General features: G+C 40.1%; 1 protein-coding gene across 2 annotated transcripts in view; it reads right to left on the reverse strand.

Annotated features, from left to right (window-relative positions):
- Positions 1–13,403, reverse strand: part of CACNA1C (calcium voltage-gated channel subunit alpha1 C) — a 492,824-nt gene that overhangs the window by 137,108 nt on the left and 342,313 nt on the right. For both annotated transcript variants that reach the window (XM_049822254.1, XM_049822255.1), the window contains exon 9: positions 11,035–11,207. In XM_049822254.1, coding sequence (XP_049678211.1) covers positions 11,035–11,207 — 173 coding nt within the window. The remainder of the gene's footprint in view (positions 1–11,034; positions 11,208–13,403) is intronic.

Raw genomic sequence — 13,403 nt, forward strand, 5'->3', positions numbered from 1 at the left:
ACTAGCTTTGGTTTTCTGTAAAAAGGAGGTACATACACATACTTTAATTTATGTATACACACTGTGGCTTTGATCTCAGTTGGCAATACTGTAATACAACTAATTCTCACCCCCAACAGTTGTTTCTAACTCCAAACACATGCTCCGTGTCCCTCAGCTACCATTACTGAACACCACAGTCTCTCTCCTAACAGTTCTTTATACCACATTAAAAAAAAATCCTCTGGGTTTCAGCTGCTCTCAGTCCTGCTCACCAACGCTTTCTTCTCAATGAAGAGACTCTTAAAGCTACATCTGCAGTGGTAACTGATTTTCAAACACTGATCACAGGTCATTCTCGCTGACTTCAGCAGAAACTGCTGAATACTCCACAGTTTTTAAAACCACTTTATAAGTGCCCTTATAAAGATTTAAGAGCACATTTTAGGCATCTACTTAAAAAAAAATTAAAAAAAAGGCCTCGCTGTATAAATACTCAGCTTGGGGGTTTGTGGCATATCTTCCTAAAATTTTCTGTGGAGATCCTGGTACTGAGTGCCTTCTGTGCCTCTCTAACCATGCAAAATAAAGCACATTCAAACCGTCAGAAGCTATGGCAATGGCAGTTTTCTTACAGACCGTTTCCTCTAAGTTCTTTCTTGAGAAGTGGAATCACAATGTCAGTGGATAAATCTTGACAGCTTCAAGAAGTACTTCCCAACAGGGCAGATAGAGATTAATTTATTTGCACAAAGGTATCTTCCCCAGCTATATAAACAATGGATTCCCTCTAAAGCCTTACCTTCAAAGATATTTCTCTGTAACATATTAGTACTATAAGAGGATTCTTACATCAACATAAGTCTCTCTTCCAGCAGGCAAAACAGAAGTGTTATCTCACCAGGCAGTCTTTGCTAGGGAAATAGCTTTTATAGTAGATAAACTTAATGCCCTATCAACATTAATGTCAGCCTCTATATGCTGTAGCTGGTCACACATCACTGCTCTAGCAGTTCTCAGTGTAATGTTGTTTGCACTCCAGGTTACAAGAGTCAGGGAAGGGAGAAGCTGGAATAAACTAAGTTGAACACCACAAGCCAGATCCTCAGTTGCAAGAGTGCAAGACCACATGTAGATCATCACAAAACTTCTTCAGTCACAGAGGATCTTATAGGAAGAGTTTTTTCCCAGATGTGAACTACAGCAGCCTGGGACCTTATTTAATTTACATACCTTTTGATGCCTGCAAGAGAGTAAGAAGAAAGATTGAGCCTGCAGGCAGAAATTAGCACATTCTGGAGTTTGGCACAGAGATTTGGTAGATGCTCGTTGCAGTGACCCTTTCAGGGTCATTTAATTATCTCAGAGCTGTCACTATTCACCAGCACTCACTCAAGAAGCTGGCTGCTGGAATCAGACGCATGCCTGAATTTGGCCCACCTTCCCCAAACTGAAGAGTTACTTTGCTCTACTTTCTAGAAATGATTTTCCCACTTCACCAAACAATATCAGGCCTTCTGTTCTATGTTGGAACAAATTACTGCAGAATTATAGATTGTAACATTGGCCACAGCTTTGTCCTGAGGCTTCCTGAATATCAGCAGCTTTTTCTTTTTTTGCTCCCCACTCGAACAAAGGAAACAACTTGTTTTTCCCAAACTGTGCTTTGACATAAAACACAGGCTTGAGCTAAAATGCTTCTACATCTTGTTTGGTTAGATAGGATTTACCTACCCTTGGCAGTAACTATCAGCAGAGGAAGGGGAAGAAGGTTTTCAAATGGTTGCTTGCTTTTTGTTTTATGATCAAAGCTTCCTTTCAGCCAGAAAGAGAAACTGGGAAGTTGTGAAATCTACAGAACAATGAACCTAAATGCTGCTTTTTAATAAAAGCTGGGTTGTGAAATTATATTACTAATAAAAACCAAACTTGTTGATTAACTTACACAGGGAACCATCCATACATTCAGGGGAACAAGAAAATCGTATCTATTAAAGTGATTAAGATGATTACAGTGAATTCCCAGAGAAGGAAAATAGTTCAAAACCACCCTGATCAAACCTGTAAATGCCTTATGTGATACAATCCAAGGTCAAAATTCTAGTCTAGAAGGCAGAGAATTGTGTGAGAGGCACTGGCACTGGGAGTGTGGGTGACCCTGAGAACCTTGTTTAGCCTTCCTGTGCCTTTTTCTTTAAATTAGACAAAAGAGCCCAGAACAACATTTCTCCAAATATTAACCTGCATACATATTTTAAAGAATCAATGTTGTATATGAAGCATGTCTAAGCATAACTTAACCCCCAAATTTTTAATTTCACTTTGTTAAGAAAACTAATTTTTTTTCCTCTCTAAGTATTTACTCTTTTCTCCTCTTGAAAATGGGGAGAAAGACAAAACTATCAAGGATAAGGCCCTACTGCTTCCTTGCTTTTTTTGCTCACAATAAAAAAGAAAGCAACCTGTGAAGATAGTCAGGAGGGAAGTCTACTCTCAGTTGTGGTTTTATTCCAATAGGAAAAAGTCAAATGTTGGCACCATAGTTTTGTTGACTTTGATGGAGCATGGGGCAAAAGTGGAAGCAGAATCACCCTAGATGATGTTTTTTTCTTTACTTCAGCTGCACATAAAGTTACACAATGAAAATGACACTTTTAAATGGCACCTTTACTTTCTCTCACCTACAGTGCTGAGTATCACTGCCCTAGGTACTCTGCTACCGCAGCTACCTACAGGGTCACTATGAAGCCTCACAAACACTTTCTTGTTCTTTTCTGATATATGTTGCTTTTTCCTTTTAGGGATATAAAAGTTTATCTGGGTCTGATCCCACATTTCCTTAAGTACAGTTATGGAAGCAAAATGCTTCTAATGACAGTGGGTCAAATTCATGCCAGATACAACTGCATTTTAGCCAGTGGAATTATGCACTGGGCAAACAGTACTATCTGGACTATTCAGTCCTGTAAGCAATTTCAGATCCCAAATATCTCATGCTCTCCCTTTGGTGAATGACGGTTACACAATATTGAAATCGTGTGAGCAGAGAGAAGCCTCTGGCACATCAAGACCTCACATTGGGCAGCATTTTCAAGTGCTGACACTTGCATGTTTTGTTACTGACCGCAGATGAAACAGAAGGCCCAAGTCCTTACCTAGGCAAAATCCCCAGCAACTTCAGTAGGATTTTTGCCTAAGAACTGCAGGAGTGATTCAGCCCAATGTGAGAACTAATGTCCCAGAAGCTTTTTCTAGGCAGCACGCTAATTATAGACTCAAGCTTGACATCTGTAGCACAAACCCATGCAGAATTTTGCAACCTGAGCTTCTCTGTGAAGAAGAGAACAACCACACAACAAAACCAAAGCTGATTTATCATTTACAAAGGCCTTTTTGTAAGTGTCCTCAAACTGTAGTATTTATATTAAAAGCCGTGTATAAGCTATTTCAAAAAGATGGCAGGGTAGAAAAATGCCGCTGGGACTGTTTTCTACAGAGCATGCATTGGGCACAGCACACAAATGGGAGTTGCTGTCACTCCCATCCAAGCAAACCACATTTTGGAACCTCAGCAGGCGAGTACATGCAGTTTTTTTCCTCTAGAAGAAACTGGTTGTGCAGTGAACACCAAAAAGCACTTCTTCTGTCCCTCTGTCTCCAGGTGAAAGAGAATAAGTCTATCACAGCTACTAAACTCCTTGTGAAACACCTGTCAGGTGCCCTTGTGAAATACCTACAACTGTTGGCACTGTAGCTAATCTTTTTCTTAGTTACCAGGTGATTATTTTCCACATCAGTGGACAATGATAAAAGTAGATGACATTGTGCTTTCTTCCTCTTTAGATGAGGTTTTGACAGATAATAAATTATTTTACAACACTGGCTTTTATTTCCTTGTATTTACGCATGGAAAGCAAAATGCAACCAGGTTGTATGATACCATTCTCAAATCACCAACTGGTATTGGAGGAACTAAATTGATAAAGGTTTCATTTTCCAGCCTGTACCTCTTACAGCTTTTGCTTAGATGATCTTAAATCCCATGTGAGCACCCTGTGTTTTTTTAATTGCTTTTTGACAATAGGCAAAAATCCTCTGAAATATCAAGCTGTACGTGCCTGTCAAGCAGTGGTTGCCCACGTCCTTCCATGTGTATGTGAAACATGTTGGGACAAACTCTGCGGATGAAACTAGAATAAATCAAGGTGAACTGACTTGCTGTCAACAGACAAATTCAAGTGTGTTCTGTTAAACAGGAGACAAAAATTAACTCAGTACAGCATCTTTTTGCTCGCAGAATAAGACAACATGAGTTACAAGGCAGTAATGGTCAAGACTGAATTTAAAATAGACATCTTGTAAATATACTCACTCATTTTCCCCTCTGCATCTTCCATGTTAATTCCCTAACTGTGTACTTACCCATTAAATTTCGTCATAGAAAATGGACCAAGAATTTTTAGGCCACCCTGAAATTTTAGCCTGTAACCAAGTCTTTGAAAATCCTCTTATGTACTTTCTACCTTAGACATTATCCCACAGCACCATGCTATTTTTTCAGGCTGAAAGTAGTAAGCCACTTCTTTGTCAGTACACTAAGCACATGATTTGGAGGCCAAAGAACAAGCTGACATATGAAATTACTAAATGTAAAAATTGAACATGTTGCTGTTCTTTTGTCTTGCTATCCTGATTACATCTGTACACAAAACTCTCTCTAGCCAACAGCTTCAAACCGCTAACTTTCCCAAAGGGTTGCACAGGATTTAGTGACAGCCTTCATTAAAGTCAACGGAAAGTATTTGGTACATAGCCTCACTGAGATCCATGGAGTCTCCTTGTGGTATATAAGTTGACTTTGCAAAAGGAAGTCAACAGGAATTGGATAGATAAATTCTAAAATGCCTGAACTTTTAGAGAAAGGTGGTCATGCTTTTATCCCTGTTATGTAATAGAGTCAAACTACTACTGGAGCTCTTGGGAATAAAAACCTGTTTGGGCTGAAATTACTGAGGCTTCTATTTCTAGAGTTCTCAAATTCTTCTCTTCTCCTGTTTGAACCACCAGCTGTCCTGTTCTCATTTCTGGCCTGATGTTCAGAAGCACAAAGGGTTTCCATGAAAGGCACAGATTTTCCAAAAGTTGTAATGGTCCAGGAGGTCCCAGTTCCTTCTAAAAGTTTTAATTTTGCAGCTGAAAACTTCCTCTCTGTCTCAAAATCATTTCTCCTAGGGAAGACTCCCATAAGCCTGTAATCAAATACACTCTACTACCTAATCATGATTAGTGCTGTTCACAAGTAACGCTGGTTTTAGCAGTGGGACAAAATCCGTGGTCCACCAAAAAGTTAGGTTGCAGTTGATTCCTTATAGGCGGTGAACTCCAATCTTAATGAACATTTCCAAAGGCCACTAAGGCACTACAATAGGTGCTCTGAAGGGGAAGATTCAAGACTATTTCTTTTTAAACAGCTTAGGTTTTTACATATTTTAGAATCTGCCTGTATTTCTGTACTACTTGTTTTCAATTGGGCATTTTCTATTTCCACTTTAACTGAGGCATAAATCTACATGTAGAGTCAACCCCCTTCCCACACCTTTCATTATTTAATTTACTATCGGAAGTATTGTTACATGCTTTTGATAGGCAACACATTGATTTGTACTGTTATTTTTCTGCTGTGTTACATGAAAACCTGATTATCTACAGCCATCAGCCCCATTACAATAGAGCCCTGGTGTATGATTAGACTTTAAATTTTTGTTGGGTAAGCTGCTTGCAAATCAGCTCTTGAATTTACAGTACTACCTTTGATATGACTTAACTAGAAAAATGAGTTGTCTTGAATCACAGAATGCCTTTGTTATCAGATCCCAGGCCAAGCAGTGGGCTCTGTTACTCTTAGGGACTCAGTTGACATTAATGTGGTCATACTCACATTGCAGACAGCAGCACCAAATAGAACTGAAATAGAAGGAAACAGAGGGAGGGCAAAATCTGAGCAGTCAGAAACATCAAATTACTTCTCCCTGCCCATTCACAACTTTTTCCTAACCCCAGTGCAGTCAATGGGAGTTTTGCCAATTAATATCAATAGGAGGAGAATCTGGGTTAGATTGAGGTTTCCTGCTTCTGCCCACAGCAACACAGACGCATTCCAGACCACTCTCGGGAAGAAAAAAAAACCAAAAACAAACAAAAAAGGGCAAATTACCAGTTACTGTAGCAACAGGAGGGATGGGTCTCTTTGCTATCATGTAATTTGAAATTCAGTAGCTGTTTTGTGCCATGACATGTGTTTCTCTCCTCTGTCAAATTAATGTTTTCTTCCCATGTGGAAGGCCCATCAGGGAAAGAGCACAGAAGAAAACCATCAACACAAACATCCCCCAGAAGCCTTTTCACATTTCCCACCTCACATCTGCCATAATGGCAAAATCATGTTTGCAAACACGGAAAAACTGCCTTAAACATGTACTTCCCAAAACACAGAGAATGAATTCAGCCTGCTTTCCGAATGCCCCTCAATGCATGTGAGAGATAACTGGCAATAAACCACCTCAGAACAATGCCAGGACCTCTGCTATGGAGAGCATCAGCTAAAGGCTGCACAGATTGTCTGACTCTGGCTGCATTTATCTTCGTTTCTTACATTTTCCTCCACTAAGGTCCTCACTGTTGTAGTCCTTGGGCTTGTTGACCATTACATTAAGGGCTGTAAACACCCAATGAGACTTAGGGCAAGGTTTGACAGCTTCAGGAAAACAGTAGCAAATATAAAATATGACTGATAATGCCCTAAGGACTGGCACAGGCAGTCAAACCAAATGGGGATGCAAGTGAATTTTTCTTCCCTTCCACATTGTGTTCCCTGTTTTACAGGAGGCAGTTCCCATGCTGGCAGGCAGGCAGCCCTCTCTACAGAGCAAGACAACAGCAAAACCTGCCTCTGCAGCCAAGGACAGAGAAAAGACTGGAAACATATGTTCTCTGCGTTTGGGATGATTCAGTTGAGGTAGACTACCCAGGTCAGAGCCCAGATGGTATAAACTGCTGAATCTCAGAGTTTACATTAGCTGAGAATCTAGTTTAAAAGTATATTTTAATTAAACTCCTGAACTCTTCTGATATTCTTTATAAAAAACCCCAAACCTCCAAACAACTTCCAAGGGGAAACTGAGGACACAAAAACTGATGTGACTTCTCTAAAGTAATGCTGTGAGTCACTGTCAGAGTTCAGACAGGAGTCCACATCTCCTGAGCGTCAGTACAACTGATGCAAAGGCAACCCCTGAAGTTTACTGAGCTAAACCAACAGCTTAAGGAGGTCTGAACTGCCCTATGCACTTAAGGAAACTGTTATGTGAAAGTCTCAGGACTGACACCTTAAAAGTCAACATTATTAATTAATTAATCACTGAACAAAGTGTGCTGGAGAGGGGGAGTAACACTGTTCTGTGGACTTCAGGAAGTTGTACTAGAGACAGAAGGCAGTGAGCTTTGAAGAGCACTTGAGAGAAAAGCACACTGAAGCCATACATGAGGCAACTGAGCTCTTTCAGCAAGAGCTAAACACGGGAAGACGAGGAAGACATTGGAGCCTCAGTGATGCAAGCTCAGCACTGCCAGTAGGTGGGATTCAAATGCCTTGGGGGCACTCAAGCCAAAAGGATTCCTGAGGGCATTTACAACTGTGCCATCTGTCCTTTATAGTGGAGCTTATTTTGTAGATGGTTTTTGGAAGAGAATTAATACCATCTTTCTCCCTCAGTTTAACCCTACTGTGGTGATGGACTGCTGGCATAAATGCCAAAACATTCAACACAGTAGATAATACCGCCCCCCCGCCAAACCCCAAACAAAACACCCTGTCACTTACTCATGGTACCTTTTCTGTGGTATTATCTTGAGCTGAAGCCATTAAGGAGAGGGTCTCTACTTCTCGGTTTGATTTTGTTACACAGTGTTCATTCAACCCATTTTCTAGCAGATCTATCAAGCCCCAAGAGCAGTAAAGCTGTAATGTGAGTCAGCTTCAGGAGAGCAGACAGGCCTTGTCAGAGATGGTTAGTAAACTAGTCTCCAGCACCTGAGTGGGTTGAGGTGGTTTTGCAGAAGGTATGTTCGTAGGCAGTAGGATAGGCAAGATGTGGAATCACATGGGTAGATACAGTAAGTATACCAGGAGTTTCTTCCTGAGCTAAGCGAACGAAGTGAGTACGACGTCTTAGTAGAGGATGTCTGCAAGCTATCTGGCTTTCAAAACATGTTGTCATTTGTCATGTGAATAAAGATCGAAATTCAGAAATATCAAGAAATACAGTAGAGCTTAAACAATATGGTACCTGCAATTGTGCAAAAGTAAATACAACAGCCTACTGCAAAATAAAAATGAATGCGATTTATGAAATACAAAAGGCCAGAGTGTAAGCTCCACAACTCTACTGGGCGGGAGCATTCGTCCAGGTATTCTTATTGGCTTCGGCGAGGGGGTGGGTGTTGCTCTTTACCGTCTGTACCCAGAGCCTATTTGCTTCCTCACCCTAGGATGGCGGCACAGAGACCCTTTCCTTCCAGAGTCCGAGAGGCCTGTAGCGGGAAGACCGAGGTACAGCACTGGATAGTACACAAAAGCTAGAAGGGTTAATTTGGCATTCACAGATGCAGACCACAGGTGCTAAGAAGAATACTGCTGTCAACATCCTGCTCTAGATGGGGCACAGGTGTAATAAACCTCACGGAGTGACTTGTTTGCTTGGTCTCTGGTATTCTCTTGTGCAGAGACTTCTGTTAGCATGACCATTGTCCCCTGTACATGGCCAAAATCAGTCCACAGCCTTCCTTCATATCCTGAGCAATTTGTCTCAACAGAGGTGTAATTACACTGTTTAGCACTAGGCACTGCAGACACTTGTTCCCAAGCCTGGTCTGTCATGTAACAAAAACAGATAATGAGACCCAAAGCCACAGTGTCACAGAGAATGATATGCTGTGTACTGGGGACTAGTCAGCAACCACTGCCCTTAGGCACTTGGAACCAAGGGCATTGAAGAAACTGTATTCATTTATAGTTTGGAAAAGAAATGGCTAACAAGTTACTTTGCTAATAGTATGTAACTCCATCATTAACAGCCAGCTGTGAGAGACCCTAGACAACTTGTCAGAATGCAAGAGGACTAATTTTATAAACCATGTTTTACAAAACTCCCTTTATTAAACTGAACAGGAAGAACTGAAAGCAAGCTGCAGATACGTTATCTTTCAGCTCTCTAACATCACCACCCATAAAAGGAGCTTGTTAGCTCAAATGTGGATTGACCCCACCCCACAGCACATGTAATGAATCTGCATCTGACATATTCCACAACCCTTTTACCAAAGCAGCATTATTTTTGTGTTAATTAAAAAGGAAAAACTTCAGATCCGCTGGTAACCAAGGCAAGTTCTCATCACGCTACCTTAGCCACTACGGCTACACTTTTCTTTAGCAGGCATGTCTCTTAAGACGAAACATGATAAACATGACCCAATTCCCACTGAAATCAAAGGAAAGTCTCCCGGTGACTTCAGTGGAGTTGTGTGCAACCCAGTCCTTGGCCTCCCCACTCAGATATCATCTAAGTATAACAACCAGAGCCCACTGCAGTAGTGGGTCTTTATTTTTTAATAGAGAATTCTGTCTACAAATATATTAATTTAGATCACCAGACATCACCTTCCATGTATTGTATGCCACAGAACAGCAAATTTTGGCCATGAATAATAAATTCATTTCTTAGCGATTACTGAGGTTAAACTGTGAAAGTAAGCTATATGCCCTTTGAAGACACCAGGATAAAAATCAAAGTAACCTGATTTGGGGAAAGTCTGAGCAAGTCACCCCAGTGACTTCTTCAAGTCCAGACACCTAAGTATCATGGGTGTAACCTGATATTAATGACCCCACATGTTTTTTTCTAAAAGAACTTAAATGTTCTGGCAGCAAAAGGGAGTCGTGCTTACTCCCCAAAAGATCATGAGCAGATACAAATCTTGCTTTACTCTGTAGACACAACTTTCCCATGTCTAATCTTCCTAATACTAGAATATATTTTTTTGATTGGATCATCCCATGGATTTTGCTTGTTTGGTGGGAAGGGTCATCTCTAGGGAAATGTTTCACGTCTTCTCTTCCAAAATCAAACTAGGAAAATGCACATTTCTGTAATGAACGCTAAGAGTAGAGCCATTGTCCATTGACTGTGTAACTGTCTAAAGGTTCCAATTCTGACATTTCCCAAGTGCACAACATGCAATGATAACTGCCAGGTGTTTCTGAAGTGTTACACAGCCTGTATTGTTAAAAGAGGAGGTGGAAGTAGAAGATTGAAGGAAGGTAATCAAATATAGTGAATTGCTGCTTTCTTCAAACCCTTTCATCTTCAGTATTTCTCATAAGAATAGGTAGCTGGTGAATCCTCACTTTTCACAAAAATCTTCTCAACTTCAGAACAGAATAAGAGGTAGTTCCTTTACAAGAAATGTCTGAGACCTTAATTCCAGTTTGGCAAAAGCAAACACAATTCCACTGATTTCAGTGGAGTTACAGATGGCCCACTTAATGTACAACAGGGTTGACACGTCCCTTCTCCCATAGTGTAGCACTGCTCTGCCTAAAAACCTTTGCTTTCAAAGTAATTAACAATGTGTAAACAGCCTGCAACACTGAACCGCAAATAAATGAATAGGAGACAGATGTATATTTTAAAACTTATCTCAGTAGTGGGCTTTAACAACAAGTATTGATCTTTTTTCTGTTTATTATCAGGATCTTATGTCAGTATCACAGACAAGGAACTGAGGATCTGCAGAACAGTATCAATTATTGTACACATATTTCTCCCTCCCACAGTTTCCTACAGGCATTAAGCTGGAGTCATGTATAAGCACAGTGAGAGTCTCAGGAAGAACTCCTTCTTCCTTATAAGCAATCTCAGCACTACAGCAGGTGGGCACGGGCTCTCTTGCTAAAAACAGAGGGGGAGAGAGAGAGAGAAAGAGAAGAAAATTGCTTACTGTTTCGAGGCTTCTCCTCATCCATGCCTTCATCTTCATTTTCTGGGTCAATATCTTCTGCTTGAGTTATCCAGTCTAAGTATCCCTTCAAATCCTCCTCTAGCTGTTGTTTTTCCCGTAACTTCTGGAAATCACCCCGAGCCTTAGCCTTCTCTCTTTCTTTGGAAAACTCCCTAGCAAGAGGGAGGGAGGGACAGGACATGGGTGGAGGGAAGGAAGAGATTGAAAAACAATGGGTTAGACTGATTTCCACTAGAAAGTCTCCACATCCTGTGTAGCACACCCAGCTTACTCTATCCTTTCAAGACAGACACACAAATGGAGATTCCTTGCTAGATACACATGTAAAACAGCTGGAGCGTCCACATTTTTACCAACGCTTAGGAAAAGATTAATACCTTTTTTTACTCCTTTCATTCTCAACATTTGATTAACAATTCAAATAAAACGCATATATAACATTTATGTACAATACCATATATTTTCTAATACACTTTATCACTTGTTATTCTCCAGCAGTTAACCATAAATATCTATATGAGTAATGGTTAATTTAATTCAATAATGAACTGTTTGACAATAATCTGATATCTGGAGAGTGAGCTGGTGGCTCTAATTTTTAGCCAGGTTTCAATCTGTCTTTAAGATTATATGCGTAATCACAACTAAATTGGGCTAATTGTAAGTGTAATTAATGGTACTCACAATTCTGTACACATTTAATTATCGGCAATTTCACCCACAGTACTGGACAATATATTTAAAAACCCAGACCTCAGTATTTTACTGCAGACTTTCAGTATTTAGGGCTGTTATCTGACATGAAAATTATTTTTCAAATCTCAAGTTGGGTCAACAACTATGATAAATTATGGGTAGACAAAACTAATAGAATCTGCCAGAAAGCACGCTAGGGTAGGCATCTGATAGTTTTATGAAAGACTACTATTGAGAATATAGGCTTAAAACAGAGGGCATAGGAACAAGAATTTCACGTTGCTTAGTTATGAACTTGGGTACTTGCTTTGCCTTCTTTTTGGCTGTGGTGCTCTTTCTTCCTCTCTTTCAGAGACACCTATAAGGCATTATTTTGTTTCTAGAAATGCTGACCTACCTCTGTTTAAACTCTGTCCTGTGGTTCTAAACCAGATTTTAATGCTTGTATTTTAAAAAGTAAGCTCAATGATTGTGAAAACTGCCAGAGCAAGAGTACTTAAGCATTAAGTCTTGTATCTGCTGAAGCAGATCATTACATAAGGCACACACAGCAGATAACATGGCCCATTGTTTCTAGAAATGAGAGGTAAAGTAATTTTCTCCAATGCATTATCCATTACGCTTGCTGATGACTGTTAGCAATGAGTGGATTTTAAAAAAACCCTCCACCTAATATTTGTCTTAGCTTTGTTCCTGCAAAAACAAATAGGAAACCTACCACTAACTTTGGTGGGATAATATTAGGATTATGAATATCCTACCCAAGATGTTAATGAGTGTACTATGTGAAGTGTCCTCAAGCAACTGAGATGGAGGTGAGTTTCTAAGTGATGGTGAAATACTTCCCTCCTGTCTGGTCCAAAACCCACTGAAAGATTTCCTTTGACTTCACAGGCTTTGGATCAGGCTTTCAATATTATGAGCTGTGCATGAAACCAGCACTGCAGCAGAATGAAGGTAGGATGATGCTTTAATTTCAAGCCAAAGCATGTGACAAAGTATGCCTGTGTGATCTTCACCCCTGTTACATTGCTGAGGGTTCGGCCCATCCCATGGGAATGTGATAATGAAGGTGGAAATGAGGAAGAGAATCAGTGACTTCTCAGGCCTGAAGGTAGATCACAGTCAGCCCTGGGACCAAACTTAGCCACAAGGCAGAAACAGCTATTGCAAGCACGGCAAGAATGAAAAAACAAATTTTCTCATGCTGGGAGCAATATTTTGCTATTTTAAATGTAAAACAAACAAACAAACCAACCCCCAACAACAACAATAAAAACTATACAAAGAATTTTAGAAAAAGTTAATCAATAGCAGTTATATTTCCTGCTTCAATAACATCTTTCCTCTGGTCTGACATAGTGCCTTACCCAAGTTAATTAACTCTTAAAAAAAAAACCAACAACAAAAAAAAACAAACAAAAAACTGAAGCTATGTATTATTGAACCTGTTTGATAAATCAAATCCCAATATTTCAATTGTTGGCTCCTAAACTGGTATTTTAGAATCCAGAACAAATGGGTCCAATTTTGAAAGGGACCGAGCCCTCAGCTCCAAGTAAGAACTATTTATATGTGCATGGATATAACTTGCAAGGGGCTGTTATAGAAACCAAAGTGGAAAACATCATGAAACAGCCCAGCTTACAGAA

The sequence above is a fragment of the Accipiter gentilis genome, chromosome 18 (assembly GCF_929443795.1).
Source record: "Accipiter gentilis chromosome 18, bAccGen1.1, whole genome shotgun sequence".
Lineage (NCBI taxonomy): Eukaryota > Metazoa > Chordata > Aves > Accipitriformes > Accipitridae > Astur > Astur gentilis.